We start from the raw sequence: 19,179 nt of genomic DNA on the forward strand, positions 1-19,179 counted from the left end.
CTCCGAAGACCGGCCCCGGAACAAGATCAGACCTGCTCACCAGAGGGGAGCCGGGGTGCGGTCCTCCCCCCCCCCGTCTTTGACCGCCTTGCTGCTGCTGACAGCCGTGGCGGAGAGGGGCCACGCGGGGTCTGCTCCACGGGTGCAGGCTGCCGTCCAGGCGGAGCGCCTCCCCCCCCCCCCGCCGGCGCTCTTCCCCCCCCCCCGCCTACCGCGTGCCAGGAGCAGTCCCAAAACGCCGGCGGAAAAAGGGGCTCGGAGCTGCCCTCCTTTCAAAAGGAAGGGGAAGGGGGGGGAAAGTCGGTTCCCGGGGCGGCGCTCCTGCCGGGACAGGCGCGGATCAAGGCTGCGGAGGGGGCCCCCACTGGGCAGCTCCGGATCTCGGGCGTCTCCGGAGGCGGGGTGGGCTGCGCTGCTCCTCTGCCACTCCCAGGCGGGGAGGCGGCGGGAGGGAGAAGCGCCGGTCCTGAGCCCGGTTCTGCGCCGCCGTCCCGGGCCTTCGCGGAAGGATGGCTCTCTCCCGCCGGGCCGTCGGGTGCGTGGCGCTGGTGGTTCTGGCCGTGGTGGCCGCCGCCGTAGCGCTGGCCGTGATCCTGTCCCGGCCCCGGTGCGCGCCTCCCCGGTACCGGCACGCGGCCGTGGCTGCCGACACCCGGACTTGCTCCGACGTGGGCAGGTAGGTGGAGGGCGGCCGGGCGGGTGGTGCTGGGTAGAGGCCAAGCGGGGCCAAAGGGAGCTGGTAGGGGGCTCTCCCTGTGAGACATCTGCCTGCCTCGCTGCCGGTGCAGACCTCCCAGGGACCCTTCGGGGCGCCGTCTCTTCGGGCTGAAACGTCTCCCCGGGACCGCCCGGTGAGCTGAGCGTCCGGGGTTTGAGGAATCGCGCGCACGGAAGGCGGCCCAGGAGCCTGGGATGGGGATCGGATGTCTGGGGTGCGGAAGGGCGGGGGGGGGGGTCCTGTTTTTTCCTCCGTCCTACCGAAGCCGTTGCTGTTACTTCTGCAAAGTAATTCATGCCCGTTCCTCTCGTTTGAAAAGCCGTCCCGCTTTTCCATCAGCTGCTCTGTTGGAAAAGTTAAAGTTCGGAGGCTTGAGCTGCTCCGGACCGTTTCCTGTTATTTTCCATGCCCGGTTTTATAAAACACCCCCCCCCGCGCGCTCCCCAGCCTGTCACCTGATAGAAGAAGGACACTTGGGGCGCTCCCGTCAAAAGGAACATCCCCGCCCTGGCTTGAAATGCTAGCGGAGGCTAACTTTGGAAAGGATCGAGAAAAACGTGACTGGTTCCTTCCTACTCAGTTACTCATGGCTGAAAAGTAATCTCGTTAATACCACCACCCCCTTTCTAAACAAGGGAAGCCGCTGCAGAGAGGCAGGCAGGCAGGGAGGGGCCTTATCTCTTCTTTTCTTGCGCCCAGCCCTGAACTTTCTTGCTGTCTTCCGTCGCCCCTGGTCGGCCCAAACACGGATTCTCCACCGCCCTCCCGTGCCAGCCTTCGAGGGCGCCCGGGGTGAATTCCCAGAGTTAGGGTCCTGCTCGTGCCCATGGGGACACGTGGGGCCGTTTGGGCAGCTACAGCCAGAGCTTAGGAAATAAAACCAAACCATGGCTGGTGCTTGCGGGTCCTGTACTTCCCTTTTCTTTCCTTAGGATAATCCTTCACTGGACTTCCTTTCCTTTCCTTCTCTATAAAGGCCCAGGGCCTTGAGACCTTTGGCTGCAAGAAAACTAGAACTCGCAAGCTGAGTAAATAAATGCAAACAGCAGCTCAAATCTTCTTATTTCTGCATTTGTTGTTGAGGTTTTTCATCGGTTCCAAAACATTTTCCCCCTCCCATTTAGTTTGATGACTAGAAATCAAATACGGAAAACGGGTGACCTCTCTTGTTGACCCCTGTTTGCTTTTCATTCAGAACTGAGTGTTTCATCTGCCAGCAGTGCTAGACAGAAGCCAGATTCTCTGCCAGGCACTCTCTCTCTCTCTCTCTCTCAAAAAAAGTCTCAAAACTTCTCCTGATTCCTGCCAAGCTTCACACGACCTGGTTGAGCTCACCAACTATGAGGAAGGGAAGCCAACACCCAGACCCACAGCGGGCGGATGCCTCTCTTACAACCAGCCGGACCCCCACCCCCACCCCCACCCCCACCCCCACCCCCCTCACCCCACCCCCGCTTTGTTGCCGGCTTCCTTGTTATAGCAGATCATAAAACAGATTGATGGGTGTCCTGGACTCAGCTTGCTTTCGTACAAGTGCCATCCCACAATTCAAGGTTCTGAGTTAGGGAAGTCCCTGCCAGGTCGTGTCCATTGCCAGGATCCAGAATGGCTGCTCTAACAATCTTTTGAAACCGGACCCAAAAACATCACCGTCTTTCAGGAGGTAAGCATGGGATGGGCCTAAACGCCAGCAGTACCTGACCAGGTTCTCAATGATACCTCTGGAAGTGACAGAAAGTTAACAGTTCTAACTGTGCCAGGAGCTTTCTGTGCAGCTTAGAGGCAAACCTGTAGCCACCTGTGGCAATCTCCAAGGGTCAAATGGAGGAGGTGGTCCGCTCTGTGTTTGGAGGTCTATGTCCCTCAATCCATGAAAGACAGGCATTTCGTCCTGGCCCAAGCCTTCTCGTCTGAGCCTTTTCTGAATTAGCTCGCTCTTGTTCCGTGATTGGTGATGGGGACATCAGCACGCGCTTCATTTGCAAGTTTGAGCAGAGAGGAACACCGTTCTGCAGCATCCTCTTCCTGGAGAACGGACTGTTCTAGTGGCAAGCTGAGCGCCTGGTCTAAATCTGAACCCAAGTCGTCGGAGAGGTCTTTGGCTTCCCCCCAGGACCTGCTGATCTGGAAATAAAGCTTGCTGGAGTGAGTCTCCTTGTGAGTGAGGCCAGACTGGAGGCTCCTGTTGCTTGCCTTCTGAGGGTGATGCCCTGAAAGAGGATGGAGCAATAATCAGAGCCCTTCCCCCCCCCCCGCCCTCAGGGCCCCCACCTTCTGTTGACATGTGGATGAGAACAGTCCGGAGAGAAACAGGAAAGGGCCTCGAGAGCTTGGCTGATCCTGCCTGACTCTCTGCTCCCTCCCTTTGCCTCCCCCTCTTCGTGCCACTCTTCAAAACTTTCCATGGATGGCGATTCTGCTGGGAGTCGGAGGGGAAAAACCTCCCATCTGTCAATAGCTCAGGTGACTCAGGGTTTCCCCCTTCTGATACCTGACCGAACCCTGTTCTCAGAGGCAGGAGGACCTCCTTCGGCAGGGGCACTTTGCCCCTTCCTCCAAGCAGCTTTATCTCCTCCAGTATTTGCAGACCATTCTGGAGGTGCTTCTAATCTTCTGGTTGTCAGGGGCCTTTCATCCTCCCCTTGCTTTATGGCGCTCTCCTCTCAATTCTTTTGAGCTTACTCAAAGGAATAAGAGGTTCTCTCCCGGGCCAAGGATCCAATGGCACCATCGGTTTCGCCACTGCCTACCAAAAGGTGTGGAGCTGCTCAGCAGTGTCACAGGTCAAATGTCCGACACTCAAAGTCCTCAGAGCACTATTAGATTTGTAACAATCCTGGGTCGGGGCGGGGTGTCCATCCCAGCTGATATTTCTCTCTATTTAGTGTTAATTCCAGTGGGAGATCAGACAACCATATCCATCCTATCAAATATCACCTGGTATAATATGAATAGTTTAAAGGCTCCATCCTTCTTCAGAGGATGAGAACAAGCCATTGTTTTGCTCATGGTGAAGTAAGTCTTTCCAGACATCCACATTTTATGCTTTCTATTGGCTGGGACCCCCCAAGATTGTTGGAGATGCTGTTTTGAAAAACAAGAAGACTAGGATGGCCATTGACACAGGGAAGCAATGCTTCTCAATGGACTTTGCTCTTGTGGAGAAATCGTAGGCTCTCTCCCGATGGATTCTGCTGGGGTTCCAAACCTATTGGGTTACAAGGAGCTTTGCTAGTCTTCCACATCATGTACGAGTGTGAGAGCTGGAAAGTTAAGAAAACTGACAGGGGAAAAAAACCCCACATGTTTCATTTGAAATGTGGTTCTGGAGAAGAGCCAGAAAGAGGAACCGTTGGGTCTTAGATCAAATCAAGCCCGAACTGCCTCTGGAGGCAAAAATGTTGAAACTGTCCTACTTTGGGCCCATCCTGAGAAGGCAAGAAGATTCTCTGGAAAAGACCCTCATGCTGGGAATGGTAGAAGGCAGCAGGAAAAGAGGAAGACCAAATATAAGATGGTCTGACTCACTAAAGGAAGCCACAGGCTTGACTTTACAAGACCTAAGCAGAGCAGTTGAGGACAGGATCTTTTGGCGATGGCTCATTCATAAAATCACCATAAGTCAGAAGTGACTCGACGGCGTGTCATCATCACAAAGTCTTGAGGAGTCAACAGCTTTCTCCATGGGTTTTGCTAATCTGATAAAATTCGCTGTTGGCCCTAGAGTGACCTCTAACAGGCATTCAGCACAAATCTGTTCAGATCTCCATTTTATGACCACATCTGACATTTCCAGGATTGCTAGTAATCATTTGAACCTTTTATTAATATAAAATGTCAAACGATGGCAACGGGATCCCTAGAAATCAGCTTGATCCTCAGAGGGGATCAAGTGTGGCCTGATGCAGACAAGCCCGTGGATTTCTACCTAGAGCAGCAGGTCCTTGGCATCTCCTCCGTGTCTGGATTGTGGTCCAAGGAAGCTGAAGTGGAGACTTTGTTCATAAAATGCTACCGAGGAGGGCAACCTTTCAAAGGGGCCTCCTTGCAAGGAATTGCTGTTTCATGCCCTGAACAGCCGTGAGCAGCAGATACATGCCTGGCCTTCTGCAGATAAGGGGCAGCTGGTATGCGGCTCTCCACGAGATAAGAATCTTGCTTCTGTGCCCACTCTGAGGTTATCCGGCCTCCCTGACGGGCGTGCTCTCTAGGTGGGCTGAACTGCAATATCCACCATTCCTGGCCTTCTCAGTCCTTCCTGCCTGGGGATTTCTGGAGGCGCAGCCCCATGGATCCGGAGAGGGCCAGGCTGAGGAAGGCCCCTTTTCTGCTCCGCTGCAACATCAAGGGTTGGAATGCTTGCTTTGGTTCTCTTTCATGTCCGGGATGTGGAATGTCTTGCCCGTGGACCAACCGTGGCCCATCCATTTTCTCCCCTCGGCCCACAAATGGCTGCTTCTGTTGTCTCCGGGGTCTCCTCTCCCAACTGAAGTTTGTTCCTTGGTCTGAAAAGAGATTCTGGCCCCTTCCGGACTGTCTGCCTCTGAGGCCTTAAAGCTCAATGGCGAGGCAGGGCATCAACGTGAGCAGGACCTGGCGCTAAGCATTGAAACGAGGCACACAAACCCCTTCGCGGAAGGGGTGACCGGAAACGAAGCACCTCCCCTGAAGGGAACCTGACGTGGTTTTTCTCAGGACTAGGGTGTCCGGCGGAGTTGGGGGCTTCCCTCCTCGTGCCCCCAAAATAATGGCTGTGGTTCCCAGAACACATCCCGCAGCGAACCTTTAGATGCTTCCCGCCATCTCCAGATAAAACAGGGTTGTGTGTGGAAGAGTCGTCCCAATCACGGTGATGGTGACGCAGCGGCGAAGGAGCGGCGAAACAAGGGCAGAGAACACCCCTTAGACCAGCCAAGGCCGGTCTCTAGCGCTTGAGAGGGTGGGCTCCAAACCAAGCCCCCGCCCCCCCATGGCATCCCCCCCCCACAGAGCAGCAGGGAGATGAGTGACGGTTCTGTTGGGTTGGGGAGGAGGGGGAGTCAGGCCTGCTTCTGGCGTAGAGGGCGCCAGCCGGAGGGTGCGGAACGGCCAGCTGATTGCTACCCTCTCCTCCTGTGGAATCCTGCACGCGCAGGCCCATTTGCCACTGCGGCGCCTGCCGGCCTGTAGGTCAATGCGGGTGTTTTCCGTGATGCTCAAAGGGGGGGGGGCTCACCCTTGCCTCTTCTGCCACCCCAATGAGTTTCCATAGTTGAGATGGGATTTGAATCCAGGTCTTTTGGGTCCGAGGTGGGCTCCCTGCTCACTCCCCCAGCCTGGCTTTGGCCGAGAGGTGCAGGAAGGGAGACGGCCTCCTCTAGGTGGGTCTCCTCCCGGCAACCCTACACACCAGAGTATGTCTTAGCTGGGGGGCCTCGGCTCTCTCTTGCTCCCAGTGGCCCCTTCCTAGGCTGCTGTGAGAGGAATGACCCCCCCACCCCCGAGGAGGAGAGGCCTCTTCCCCGTTCTAAGTGCTCCCTTTCGCCCTCACAGAGACATCCTGAGACAGGGGGGCTCTGCCGTGGACGCGGCCATCGCTGCCTTGATCTGCACCTCGGTCCTCAACCCACAGAGCATGGGCCTGGGCGGAGGCGTCATCTTTACCATCTACAATGCGTCCACAGGTATGTTGTCATCATCATCGGGGGGGGGGGAGCCCTCCCTCTCCCTCTCCCTCTCCCTCTCCCTCTCCCTCTCCCCCTTCTTCACAGACAGGCACCAGGTTCGTTTCTGGAGGATCAGAAGAGACGTTTCTGCTCTTTAACCGCAGATCAATTCTGTTCGGATGAATAAAGGATTGTCAAGCAAGATAGGCTGGCTTTTAAATTTTATATTCATTTATTACCGTTTTTGTGGCCCTCCTTTTGAGGGTAAAAATCCTCCCAAAGGGGCTTGGCCAATAAGACACAAATGCATTCATAAAATCCAGTCTCAGTCATATTACTGAGCCATGAGGGTAACACGAAGGAAGTAATTGCCTGGAAGAAGCTGCTCCGTCAGGCAGCGGAAGGCAGGAGGGCTTGTGGGGCGACGTGGGGGACGGTCTATCCAGGGCAGGACCCAGAGCTGGTCTTTGCTTGCCTGCCTGGACCTCCCTTGGAATCCCTCCTACACAGCAGCAGGTTGCTGTGGGGGCAGGATTAGGCCGATTTCAACCCAGGTAGTAAAAGGAATGTGTGTTCCCTGCAGCTGACCCATTTCCCTACGGAGGGTGAGCTCTCCTCGGCCATCAGACATGCCAGTTAAGCCCTTGTTTACCATCTAAGGGCCAATCACAAGACAAGTGATGCGAAGTGGAAGATCACCAGGCACTGTGACAAACAGCTGTCTTGTTTCAAGTGCTGAGTGTCTCTGCTGGTTTGTCCCGAAGCCGTGACTTTGTCCCGAAGCCTGACCTCAGAGAGAAGAGAAAAACAGTGGTCGGCCGGCCACCACTGCCTCTGCTGCTGCAGCAGCAGCAGGAGAAGCGAAAGGTCATGGTAACAGAAAGGCCAACATGAAATGAAATGGAATAAGTGCATGCTTTAATGTCTCATCTTCCTGTTTCCAGGACATGTGGAGGTGATCAATGCTCGTGAAAAAGCCCCCCGGGAGATAGAGGAGAACCTGCTGGATCAGTGCAGAGACCGGCTTCAACCAGGTAACTGCGCAGCTCCTTTGTGAGGAGAGAAGGGCAGGGGGGGCGAGGCAGGGGGGGCTCTTGGGGCCTGGAAGCCCACATCCACGCCTGTGGGGAGCGCCTGCAGAAAACCCTTGCAGGCTCACCAATTCCTCGCCCAAGCACCTCGCAGCTAGAAGGACAGCAGGGCAACATCTCAGGGGGTCAAAGGGCCTGCGTTTGGCCCCAGGGTTGCAGACCCTGGCCCGTGGGAAGAGGCTGGCCACCTGCACGCGGCCCCTCCCCGTTGGCCTTTCCCTGCCCCTAACAACTGACAGGGTTGAGGGCCACAACTAAGCCAGGGATCAAAGACTTCCTGCAGATTAAAGGAGGCAACGCCCGGATTTCCTTGCATAGAGGAATGCACGCAGGTGTGCGCGCTCATGCATGCATGTGCATCAGCCCGGCCACAGATCCCATTCTGAGCATTGGTTCACACGGGCTGCTAGGCCTCCTCCCAAATGTTCCTCCCAAGACAATTCTGTCGGCTGAGAGGGGCCATTTTCTTAATCCTCTGGGATCCCCTGAGGCTGCACTCACCAGATATATATATATACAGTATATGGATATATATGGATGCGGTCTCCTTCGGCACGGGGATGAGGGGCTCCCCGAGAGATACAGACTCTGCAGAGAGGCCGGAGCAAGCAGGAGGACCGGCTGACGCCCAGCTGTGCTTGCTTGCGCAGGGCCCCAGTGGATCGCCATTCCCGGAGAACTTCGGGGCTATGAAGAGGCCCACAGGCGCCACGGCCGGTTGCCGTGGAAGGCCCTGTTCGAGCCCACCCTCCGGATACTTGGCCCAGGCATCCGGGTGCCCGAAGTCCTGAGCGGGTTCCTTCAGCACCCAGAACTGCAGGCAGCTTTGAACCGAACCTCCTTACGGTAAGCGAGGGCCCTTCAATCGGGCCGTGCTCCTGCAGGACAGACGTGGGGCCCCGGGGTCAGTCCTGGAAGGAGACCCAAGCCTTCGTTGCAGCCCACGATGGAAAGGCACCCTTGGCCCGCAAAGGGTTTGGCTGCCACCTTCTCAGCCGCCTTTTGACAGAGGCTGAAAGGCCCTCTGCCCTCCGAGAAGCCTGTGCACCTGGATCACTTTGCTGATCTCCAGAGTCGATGCCCCTTCACACATGGGGTGGCGGTGGGGGTGGGGTGGGGACACACTGGCGAATCCTGGACACTAAATTGTGGACCATCTTCAAAGCCAGGCCTGGCTGGATTTCTCCTTCCGTGTCAAGGAAAAGGCAACCCAGGCAGGAAATGGTTACATTCCCTGAATCAGGGACGGGGACTTCCCTAAGACATAGGATTTGGTGGGGGCTCCTCCTTCTGCTGCCCCCCCCCCAGCAAAACCCCTCCAGTTGAGAATCTCTGGCTGCCCAAAGAATTCCTGCTGCCGGTTCAACAAACAGTCGGTGGGACCCGAGAGCCAGTGGGGGCTGACCAGTCCTGCCCCCCTCCCCTCTTTCCTCTTGCTTCTCCTTCAGCAAACTTTTTTACAAGGATGATGGGAAGATCCTGAAGGCCGGGGAAACCCTTTCCTGGACGGCTCTGATGGAAACCCTGAGAGCGGTGGCAGAAAACGGCCCGGATGAATTCTACGCCGGGAAGACAGCGGAGAAGATGGTGCAGGACGTGGAGGCGCAAGGTAAGCAGCCCTTTCAGCAGCCACCTCCTCCCTGCGGGGCGGCTCTTTTCCTAGATTCCTTCCCCACCCCCACCCCCAAAAAAATCAACACAAAGAGGAGGCCAGTGAGGGATGCCAGGGTTGGGTGCCATCTGAGATGCAGCCACCGGTGGATGGAGCCACGGGGTCTTCTACGTCAGCCTGGGCCCCCCTGGCCTTGAAGTGGCTGGGGGTCACGGCCTCCTCTGTGTACCCCTCTCCACCCTCCTTCAGAAAGGAGGCACCTTCCTAGAGTCATAGAAATGAAGAGCTGGCAGGGACCCCAAAGGGTCATCCAGTCCAGCCCTCTAGCAAGGCAGGAAATCCACGCCTTAAAGCATCCCTGACTGGAGGCCACCCGGCCTCTGCTGAGAAATATCCAAGGAGGGAAGGAGAGTCCTCTCCTGCCCGCCCCCAGTTCCCTCCAGGGCAGTGGATTCTTACTGTGGAAGGGCTCCCCACTGTCAGGCAGCGCTTCCTAGTGGTTCCTCCATACCTCTTTCCCCGTATCTTTGAAGCCTTGGCTTTTGGTCCTGCCTCTTGAACTGCAAAAAAATAATAATTGCGGTGACCTCTTCCACTTGACGGCCCTTCAGATTCTTGGAAGGGGCTCTCGGGGGGCTCCGCTCGGCCTTCTTGTCTCCTGATTAATCTGACTCTTCCCTTATATGGCCTGGTTTCCAAACCCTTATCCCAACGGATTATCTGTAAGGTTAGTTTCTGCTGTCTTTGTTCCACTGTCAGAACAGGAGGATAAGGAAAAGCCTGTGCAGTCCTTCAAGTTACACAAATGTAAAGGTAGGCTGATAAATAAGAATAAACAAACTGCAAGCTTTTGTGGAGAAAATCCCACTCCCTTGAGCTTGGCACCATCCTTTCATGGAGAGCGCAGGAATGTTGCATATAAGCTGAGCTGAGATTTTCCAGCCCCCCCCCCCCCCGTCTTCAGTCAGAGGTTGGCCAATTGCACTGTGACTGCCCACCCCCCACCGACACATTCCAAGGGGGCCCTCTTTGAAACCCCCTCCACCGTTTGGCTCTCCCTCTCCCCCTCGGAAAAAACGTGATAAGAAAGGAGCGTACGGCTTTGTTCCAGGCCTTCTGGGGGAAGAGGAGAATGCGCTGCACAGCCTTATTTGGTTCGGCATAACAGGACCGGCCAGTTTTGTGTGTGTGTGCCCTTGCTACCCCCACTCCTAACACGATCCATCAATATATATTATTTACACCCTTGCTGGACCGTTCCCATCCCTCTTCTCTGCGCTGGCACAGGGCAGACCCTGCTGGCTTCTTTTCTGCCTCCAGGACAACCCCACCCACGGCCGGCCGACTGACGCGTGTCTCCCAATCAGCCAAATGCCCCTCAGGACCACAGAGGGACAATGGGGGTCACGCGACAGGGCAGGCCCCGGTCCGGACAAACAGCCAGAGGAGTCACTTCAGCCCCCCCCTTTGCCCGGCCTTTGCTCTTCCCGGTTGACACCCAGCAGGCGGTTTGTTCCTGCCTGGCTTTGTCTCCTTGATCCCGACAGAAGGAACGGCGGGCTGTTTGCTTCCCCCTTCGGCCGCCTTTTCCTTCCGTTGTTCCTTTCTCTGCCTTCAGAACAGCTGCCAAGGCTGGCGTCTGGAGCCAAAGTAGACGGCAGCGCAGGTAGCCCATCTTTCGAGTGAAACCAAGCTAAGGACGAACAAAGGGATCCTCTAGGGCAGGGCGTCCTCGCAGGGGGAAGGGTGTTCGGTTTATTCCAACAGAAGCTTCCCTCGACCTTCCTTTGGAAGATGGGCTCCTTTTTAGCCTTGGGCTGGATCAGTTGGGGAGCAGCAGAGGGCTTCCTCTGCAAGATGCTGAGGCCCCGGGGCGCGGAGAGGTCTGCAGGCCTGGAGGAGTACCGGAGGGGCCTTGAGGCCGGGCTCGGAGTCTCGGGGTTAACGCCTTCTGCTGTGTTCCCCTTCTTCTCCTGGGCCTCCTCGGGTCATCCTTAAGCAAAGTTCATGACAAACAAGCAAGTTACGTCCTACCGTTTTTGTGTGGCCATTATTTGATTCTTTTTAAATATTTGTACACTGACTGTTTTTAGCTTTCAAACATTGTGTCTTACTGATGTAATCCATCTGGTGTCCTTTTTAGGGGGCGGGGAAGCAGAGTAAAAATATTTTTAAATAAACAAGTACGTTTCTTGCAAGATCTCAGCGATTTCACCTCCAGATCTGCTGAAAAGAGGAGCTGAACATTCCTGTGCATGCTGTACATGGCTGTGTGCGAGGTGTTTATGGGTGCAGTGGGCAGAGCAGTGGCAGCAGCAGCGGGACAGCCTTAGTCCTCTTGGGAGTCTTCTCTGACTTTGAGGGGTCAAGTGAGAAACTGGCCCTCTTCTTTCCAAAGAGCCCACCTCCAGCCCTTCCACAAGGTCTCTCTCTCTCTCTCTCTCTCTCTCTCTCTCTCCATCTACCTCCGTCCCGCTTCTCATCCGTCCTTCTTGTGTGTTGTTTCCCAGGTGGCAAACTGACCTTGGAAGACCTCCGTAATTATCGGGTGGAGGTGGTGGCCCCGGTGGTCACTTCGCTGGGCGGATACACCCTGTACTCTGCCCCACGGCCTGCAGCGGGCCCAATCCTCTCCTTCATCCTCAAAGTGCTTGAAGGTAAGCAACGGGGTGATGTGGGGCTTCCTGCTGGTGGTGCAAGTGAGGAGTAGCCACAGCCTGGCCCCACAACTCGACCCGGACTGAGGCCTGCCTGGCCAACCCCTGAGGCAGACGCGGGGGCAGGCTGGTGGCCGTTTTCCCTCTTCAAAGCGCTCCTTTCCTGGCCATTTGTTGGCCGTTTCGAACAGGTCCACAGCCAAGTCGATTTAGGTTTTGAAAACGACCGGCAAGGCTGGCCGTTGATGACTTCAAGGCTGGCTCCCCTTTGGAGGTTGGCATCACGGGGCTGATGGGTCAGGGCGTCCAGTGGCCCAGGAGCCAGAGGCAACCCTGGGCAAGGCTGCCTCGTTCTTGTGTGGCTCCCTCTCTCCTCTCTTGCCCTGATCCTGCAGCACAATCCTTTCATGCTCCTCCTCCTCTACAGGCATCCGCTCGGTCATGTGGGATTCCCCCCCCCCTCCATCAAGGGGGAAGATGGCCTTTGGCGCCCTTCTCCGTCCATCTCTTTCCTCCAATTATGCCACCATCACAGGGCACAGCAGACCAGGAAGGAGAGGGTTGGGTGGAGAGGCTCAGCCTGGCCCTGGCGGGAGGGGGCGGCGGAGGGGGGGTGCCCGAACGGAACAGATTGCAGAGGCCTCTAGAGTGGCAGAACCGCTGTAAGCAACCTGTGGAACAGTTAGGATGTGCCTGGTTCTGAGATTAGAGAAAGGGAGGGAAAGACCTGGAAGCAGTGGGAGGAGAGGGCACTCCTCCCGGCCAGGTGACGCCGGGGCCAGGCTGAGGCTCACCTCCAGCTCCTCCTGCCTCCCAGGGTTCAACTTCACCTCGGAGTCCCTGAGCACCCTGCAGCGGATGGGGCAGGCGTACCACTACATCGCAGAGACCCTCAAGTTTGCCAACGGCCAAAAAGCGAAACTAGATGACCCAAACGTTTCAAAAATAAAAGAGGTGAGTGACCCGGGGGGGGGGAAGGGGCCTTCTTCTGTGCCCCTCTGCCAGCAGCTTTGTTTTGTGTCAAATCTGTCCCCGACTCTCTCCTCCCCCCCCCACCAGCCAAGGGACTCGGGCAATGGAGTGGCCGGGCGTCCCCTTGCTCTGGCTTGCTTGCTTGTAGGAGGACTGTTTGGGGCGTCCTGGCTGGAGGTTCCTGCAGTCCTTGAGGTCTCAACCTGAGGTTTTCCTGGGGGTGGGGTGGGGGGTGGTCTTCAAAGCACTTCTCTTGGGTGGGTCGTCAGCCAAAAGGGCGTTCAAACTGTTTCCCTGGTGGGTCAGAAACCGTGGCCAGCATAGCATCGAAGGGGAGACGCCGCTAGCCTCGGGTTTCCAAAAGTGGGTGGGTGGGTGGGTGTCGGGGAGATGGGCCAAATGATTAGTGCTGTGCCTTTGCTAAAACTCTCGCCCCTTGCTTTGGCTGCAAAGTGGGGGGTGGGGGGGGTCCAGAAGCCTTCCCTCTGTTGCCTCCTTTCCGTCACTGACCACACACTTGCTATGATGGGAAAGGACTTAAAGCAGCCGCAGCAGCAAAAGTGTGTGAAGAGGGCGGGGGGGGGGGAGGAGGGAAGGAAATAGGGTGTCACCCCCCTTTGCCCCCTATGTTTCCTGCTTGCCCCTCAACGCTCGCTCCTCACCCCTGCGACATACCCGCCCCCAAGGGCAGGGTGGTCTTTATTCAATGCCAGATGTCTGTTTTGGCCCAAATTATGGGGGCGGGTGTGTGTGTGTAGGAACAAGAAAGCCTCCCCATAAGCCATTCCAGATACTGGGGGGGGGGGGGGCTGGACAAAGAGGGATCTGCTCCTGAGCTTCCCCAGATGGCGGCTCAATCCTGGGCTCAGGATCAACTCATGGATCTGGGATAAGAAATGGGACACGATCCAAGCCCCCCTTCCTTTTGAAGTCCTAAAGGTCCCTATTTTGGCGGGGAAGAAATTCACTAGCCCTGATCCCAGTGGGAAAGTGTGAAGGGCAGAAGCGGAGGCAGACCATGTCCCTCGGAGCCCCCCCTCCCCACTGGACGATGCCCTTTGGTTTACAAGGTTGACCCTTTACTGACCGCCACCCCCATTTCGCACTTAGGATGTGCTGAACGAACTGATTTCGGATTCCTTTGCTCGCCGAGCCAGACAACGCATCAACGAACGAAGCCACCCTGCTGCCCACTACGACCTAAGCCACGGGGCCACGGCCTCCTTCGGCACCTCCCACGTGGCTGTGGTGGCAGAAGATGGCAGCGCCGTCTCAGCCACCAGCACCATCAATCACCCGTAAGCAAGCAAGCAGAGAGAGGGCCAGGCGGGGGGGGGGGAGGCTCTGCTATTCCCCCCCCTTCCTTGATTCTCCCTCAGGCCAGAGGAAGGGCTGCCATTTCCCTCCCGGGCTGGAGTTGGGGGTTTGGGGAGGGGGATCGGCCAGACGGTCCAGCTGGGCAGGGAGGTGCTCTCTACTAACCCAAAAGACCATCCCTCCCCCTCTGGCCACCAGCCACCTCCAGGTCCCTGGTCCTTTCTCTCTTGCTTTATCTAAATCACTAAAGAAAGAAAGATACAAAGAAAAAGGAAATACATAACGATATAAAGAATACAAACTGAAGGGGGGGGAAGAGGAAAAAACAGAAAACTTAGTAAACACAAAACAAAAGCCACATATATATATACCAGCGACTCAACTCCTGGATTCCCCCCCCCCCCACAAGGATTTGGACTTGACTCAGAACCCGCCGGCCCCCCCCCTTTTTAATGGGGGAAAAAGCTTTGTTTTTAAGAGGGACTCAGGGCTGGGCACCAACAACTCAGTCCCAAAGGCTTGGTGCCAACCTGCCTGGTTAGGGTTGCCGCCCTTTTGTTACCTGGAAAGCTCCTCCTCACCCCCACCCCCAGTCATTGCACAACAGGCACAACAACCACAGTCCTCCCTGTGTTTATGGAGGGGGGGCAGGTACAGTGTCGAATCTCACCAGTTGTGTCAAGGGAGGAATTTGTTTTCATTTGCTTGTGAAACATCAGCCAAAGTTTTTACAACTTGGGATTGCAAACAATTGGATGTGGGGAGAAGTGAAAATGCATTCGTCCCAGAGGGGGGGAAGGATCAAGGGGGAGACTCTGGGCTCCTGGGAGAGATGCCTCAGAAGGGCTGCCCTTGGCCACAGAGGAGCCCTGGGGCAAAGGACCGCTTCGCAAAACCTCCACCCCCCAAATTAAGATATAGGGAGGTGGAAGGGCTCCCAAGGGGTCCTCATGGCCCCCGCCCCCTGCATGACCTCCTCCTCTCCTCTTTACCCTCTCCTCACACAGGTTTGGCTCAATGGTATATTCCCAACAGACTGGAATAATCTTAAACAACGAACTGGCTGATTTTTGCATGAAACAGTCAAGCAGAAATATCTCCCAAGGTAAGAGCCTCTGCTCTGCTCTCCAGAAGGTGCAGTCCAGAATCACCATCTTAGCAATGGGCGCAATCCATTATGGCCATGATTCTGGGATGGGGGGAGCAGCCTTTTGGTGGCCTCAGAGGCAAGGGTTTTTTTTCCTTCCTGGGAATTATACGCCTACAACCTCACCGTCCCCTGGGGAGAAGTCCCACTGGTGTCCGTGCGGGACTTATTTCTCCACAAATATCATTAGGATTCTCTTATGACGAAGCACTGATCAAACACAGCAGCGTCACAGAAGCCCCCTGCCTCCTCCGTCTTCCCTGGGGGAGCCCCTCTGCATATTTTAAGCAGCCCCGACTCCCTCCCTGTCTCAACAGGCATTGCTAATCCTGCTGCAAAAACCAGCACAGGGTGTTTGTTCCTTTTGCCTCTCAGAGGAATTCAGTTCTGCAGGTGCTAATGTTCTCTCTTCTTCTTCCTCTTCTTCTTCTCTCCGCTGCTCCGCCTGCCTAGGAGAGATGCCTCCCTCCTCCATGGTGCCATCCATTCTCATTTCCAGAAACGGGCAATCTAAGCTGGTGATCGGAGGCTCGGGCGGGCAGCTAATTATCCCAGCCGTTGCCCTGGTGAGTGGGTGGGTGGGGGACCTGGGCTTGGCTTGTGTGGCTGGAGCGCCTTCTTTGAGCACCCGCCTGCCAGCCACCACGTTCTCTGTCTCGCAGGCCCTGGCCAACAAGTTGTGGTTTGGACTCGAGCTGGATGCTGCTATTCAGGCCCCGATCCTCTTTGCCACCCGGAACGGCTCCCTTGAGGTCGAGAAGACCTTCCGCCAGGTGAGCAGTTGCTCTGTCTTCTGGGGCCCGGACGGGGCCGAGACCCTGGGGAGACACGAGTCCTCTTGAGGGAAGCCATCGCCCTGGTCCTCCTTCCTTCTCTCCTCCCCCAAACAGAGCTTGGGGGTCCATTGGGGTGAAGAGATGCCCTTTGCTGGGAGTCCAGGCAGGCAGGGCTGGAGGGAGCAGAACTCCTTCTTCAGACACCGTTCCCAAGCAGGAAAGGGTGCTGGCGGGAGCCAGGTCAACGGGCCGAGGTTGCGGGTCTACCCACAACTGTTGTGGCTACCCACAACTGAAAGGAAGAGCCTTGTTAGGGGCCTGGGTGGCAGCCAGATTGATCCGGAAGCTGCTTTTTTCCAGCAGGCCCCATGTCCTGCCCCATCTTGGGAGGTTGGCGGTGTTTTTGTGTCCTCCCCCCCCCTGCCCATGCTTTCCAGTGCAACAGCTGCTGCCACCAGGAGCTGCGGAGCAAGAAGGCTCAGGAGTGGTGGTGGTGCTGCTGGCACTCTACCCTTCGCCTGGGTCCCCGTGTCAGGGTGGGGCCAGACCAGGTGTCTGGCCTTCAGGGCACAAGGGCTGCCTTCTCTGGCAGGAGAGCCAGGCAGCTGCCCTCTCCTGGGCCTCCCTCATCAGCCAGAGCAGCTCAAGGCGTCCTCCCACCCCACCCCTTCCCCATAGAGCCCCTCCTTTCCTCTCGGCTCCTCTAGGGTGAAGCCAGCCCTCCTCCCTCCCTGGCCCTGTGCCTGCCCCTAGCAGCACCCCACCTCCTAGGTCTGAGGGGGCTGCCCCACCACCAAGCTGTCATAGAGCAGCCCTCCTCCTCCTCCACCACCCTCACCCCATGGCTGTGCCAGCCCAGAATCCCCACCCCACCCCCAGAGCCACCTTTCCTTCTTGCACTCTGCTCTCTTCTCACAGGACGTCGTGAAGGAGTTGCGTGAAAGGGGGCAGACGGTCAGCAGAGCAAGGATGCCCCTTAATGTCGTCCAAGGGGTCTCTCAGGAGGGGCCCTGCCTCTTTCCGTACGCGGATCCCAGGAAGAAGGGCGAAGCGTCGGGCTATTAGCCCCGTGGCCACCGGCCCTGGGGATCAAAGGAAGAAGGCAGGTGGGCAGCCCGTCAGTCCCCCCCTCCGCCCATCCCAGAGGGCCTCTGACAGCCTTCTGAGACTGTGCACCACTTCTGCAGAAAAGCCCAGCTCAGCAATGAACATCCAGACCTCCCCTTTTTCACCAAGACTTTTCTCCTGGCTGCAGCGGAACTGGGTTTGGGGCACAGACGTATCTTTTTGGGGGGCAGGAGCAGCTGTGGTGGGGCTGAAGAAGGGAGACTGAGGATCATCCTCATGCAATGGTCTCTCAGAGCTGGGAGACTCTCTCTCTCTGTGTGTGTGTGTTTGTGTGTGTGTGTGTTTGCAAGCCTCAGATCCTTCAGTCTTGGCTGTGTGTTGAGGGTGTGTGGATGCTGGTGCAGCGCTCCAAGGGAAGGAGCGGCCCGCGAGCACCTGCGTGTTGTTCTGCTGCGTCCTTCAGTGTCAAGGAAGGGAGCTGACCTTCAATCCGGGGTTGCTGCCTTGTGTGAAAACCGCCACTGCTGGAAAGACTCTGAAAGGGAGCCTGTGTCTGCCAAGCCTGGACCACAAATGCTGTATGGGGATTCTGGGAACTGTAGTCCAAAACTTCACTTTCCCAAGATGTTTGGAATGGCCCTGGTGAGCCAGTCTCAACGGGACGCCCCTTCTTCTTCTTCTTCTTCTTCTTCTTCTTCTTCTTCTTCTTCTTCTTCTTCTTCTTCTTCTTCTTCTTCTTCTTCAGAAAAATCTGCATGAAGCCTGGAGCAGAGGCTGGAGGGCAGTCCTGCCAATCCATTGCAGGTCGAGGCAGGCGGTCCACCGCTGGCCTACAAGGACTCTGCAGGAAGGAAGGGTCCGCAGACGGCATGGACCCTCTAGTCTCTGAGGTCCTGCAGGGCAAGGGGATCTGGTCAAGAGCCTGAAGTCAGAAACGGGGCCCAATCCCAGGCCACGAGAGGCCCTGCCTGGGATCCTGCTTCACCGGCGAGGTGAAGAGCAGCCGCCCGCTTCCCAGTCCTTCAGCCTCTGGCCCGTGGCTCTTCCGCCCGATCCCATAAAATGTGAATCTCTCCCAAGAACCAAAGGCTCTCGGCTGCAATCAAGTGAAGGGGCCATTGCGACGCCACAGATTCCATGACGTTCAGACAGGCAATGTGCAAATGCTTTAAAAATAACTAGTAAATAAAACAATGCTCCTGAGTGGAACTCTGGGGATGGTGAGCAGGAACGCTAGGACTTCTTTGGCCGGCGGGTGCCCGAGTGGCATCGCTCTTGGCGCTGGAGGGCCACCAGGGAACAAGTCAGCAGCTGCCTGCCTGGAGTGTCTGCCTTTTGCACAAGCAGAGACTCCCAGGGGAGGACGGCAGTGTTGCAGAGGCGTGGGTCCTGTCCCGGATCCTGGCCTCAGGAGTGACTGCCTGAATGCCACCAGAATAGCCTTAATCTGTCTAACGAGGGAGGCGGAGTGTCCCGTCCTGTTGGTGCCAAAGAGCAGCTGCAGGAGGAGAGAAAAGGTCTCGTGTGAGTCTCACCACTTTCTCTTCTCTTTTTTTTTTAATGATGCAAAGCCTCCTTGGGGTCTTTTTTAAGGAGAAAGGAGGGACGACGAGGAGGATTTTGCTTTTCTGTGCAAAGACATTTGTTCTCTGAGTTGTAACCACCACCGCCACAAATTGGCTGCCCACAAGCGCTTTCTTTTAGTGTATGCCAAGGAGAGTCTCGAAAACTGATGTCTGAGGTGCTCCCTTGACAGGGGCAGAGACTTGATGATCTACAGGGTCCCTTCCAGCTCTACTAAGATGACGACGACGACGATGATGATTGTTGCTGGTTTTTGTGTGAGGTTCATTCATAGCAATCTTGCAGGCCACTTCCTGCTGGGTGAGGCCAGGCACCGACTCCCCTTTTTGCCCAGATGCATCCCCAAATGTCTAACTCATCCTCTGCTGGCAGATCTGAGGGTGGGCCAAAATTAATAAGATCACCTTGGAGCAATCTAAAATGAACACTTTTAAACATTTTAAAACCATCTAACCACTCAAACAAAACAGAAAGTGAGAAACAGGCCGATGGAACGCCAAGGCGTCCCCTCGATGGGCCCAAAATGTACTGAGAGACCATCAGTTCTGGACAGGGTGCCGGATGCTGGGTCTCCAAGGGGAGGTCCTTGCAA

General features: G+C 56.4%; 1 protein-coding gene across 2 annotated transcripts; it reads left to right on the top strand.

Annotated features, from left to right (window-relative positions):
- Positions 1 to 240: 240 nt before the first annotated feature.
- On the top strand, positions 241 to 18,212 carry GGT5 (gamma-glutamyltransferase 5). 2 transcript variants are annotated; one of them, XM_072983090.2, is made up of 13 exons: positions 245 to 676; positions 6,251 to 6,381; positions 7,308 to 7,397; positions 8,105 to 8,300; positions 8,903 to 9,063; positions 11,577 to 11,723; positions 12,541 to 12,677; positions 13,806 to 13,993; positions 15,020 to 15,117; positions 15,613 to 15,725; positions 15,822 to 15,932; positions 16,854 to 17,041; positions 17,749 to 18,212. In XM_072983090.2, exons 1-12 carry the CDS (start codon positions 510 to 512, stop codon positions 16,998 to 17,000), a joined length of 1,686 nt encoding a protein of 561 aa, XP_072839191.2. In that variant the 5' UTR covers positions 245 to 509; the 3' UTR covers positions 17,001 to 17,041; positions 17,749 to 18,212. The 2 variants fall into 2 exon arrangements, with proteins under 2 accessions (XP_078238043.1, XP_072839191.2); XM_078381917.1 differs by lacking the exon at positions 17,749 to 18,212 and having other exon boundaries at positions 241 to 676; positions 15,799 to 15,932.
- Positions 18,213 to 19,179: the final 967 nt, after the last annotated feature.

This window comes from Pogona vitticeps, chromosome 14 (assembly GCF_051106095.1).
Source record: "Pogona vitticeps strain Pit_001003342236 chromosome 14, PviZW2.1, whole genome shotgun sequence".
Lineage (NCBI taxonomy): Eukaryota > Metazoa > Chordata > Lepidosauria > Squamata > Agamidae > Pogona > Pogona vitticeps.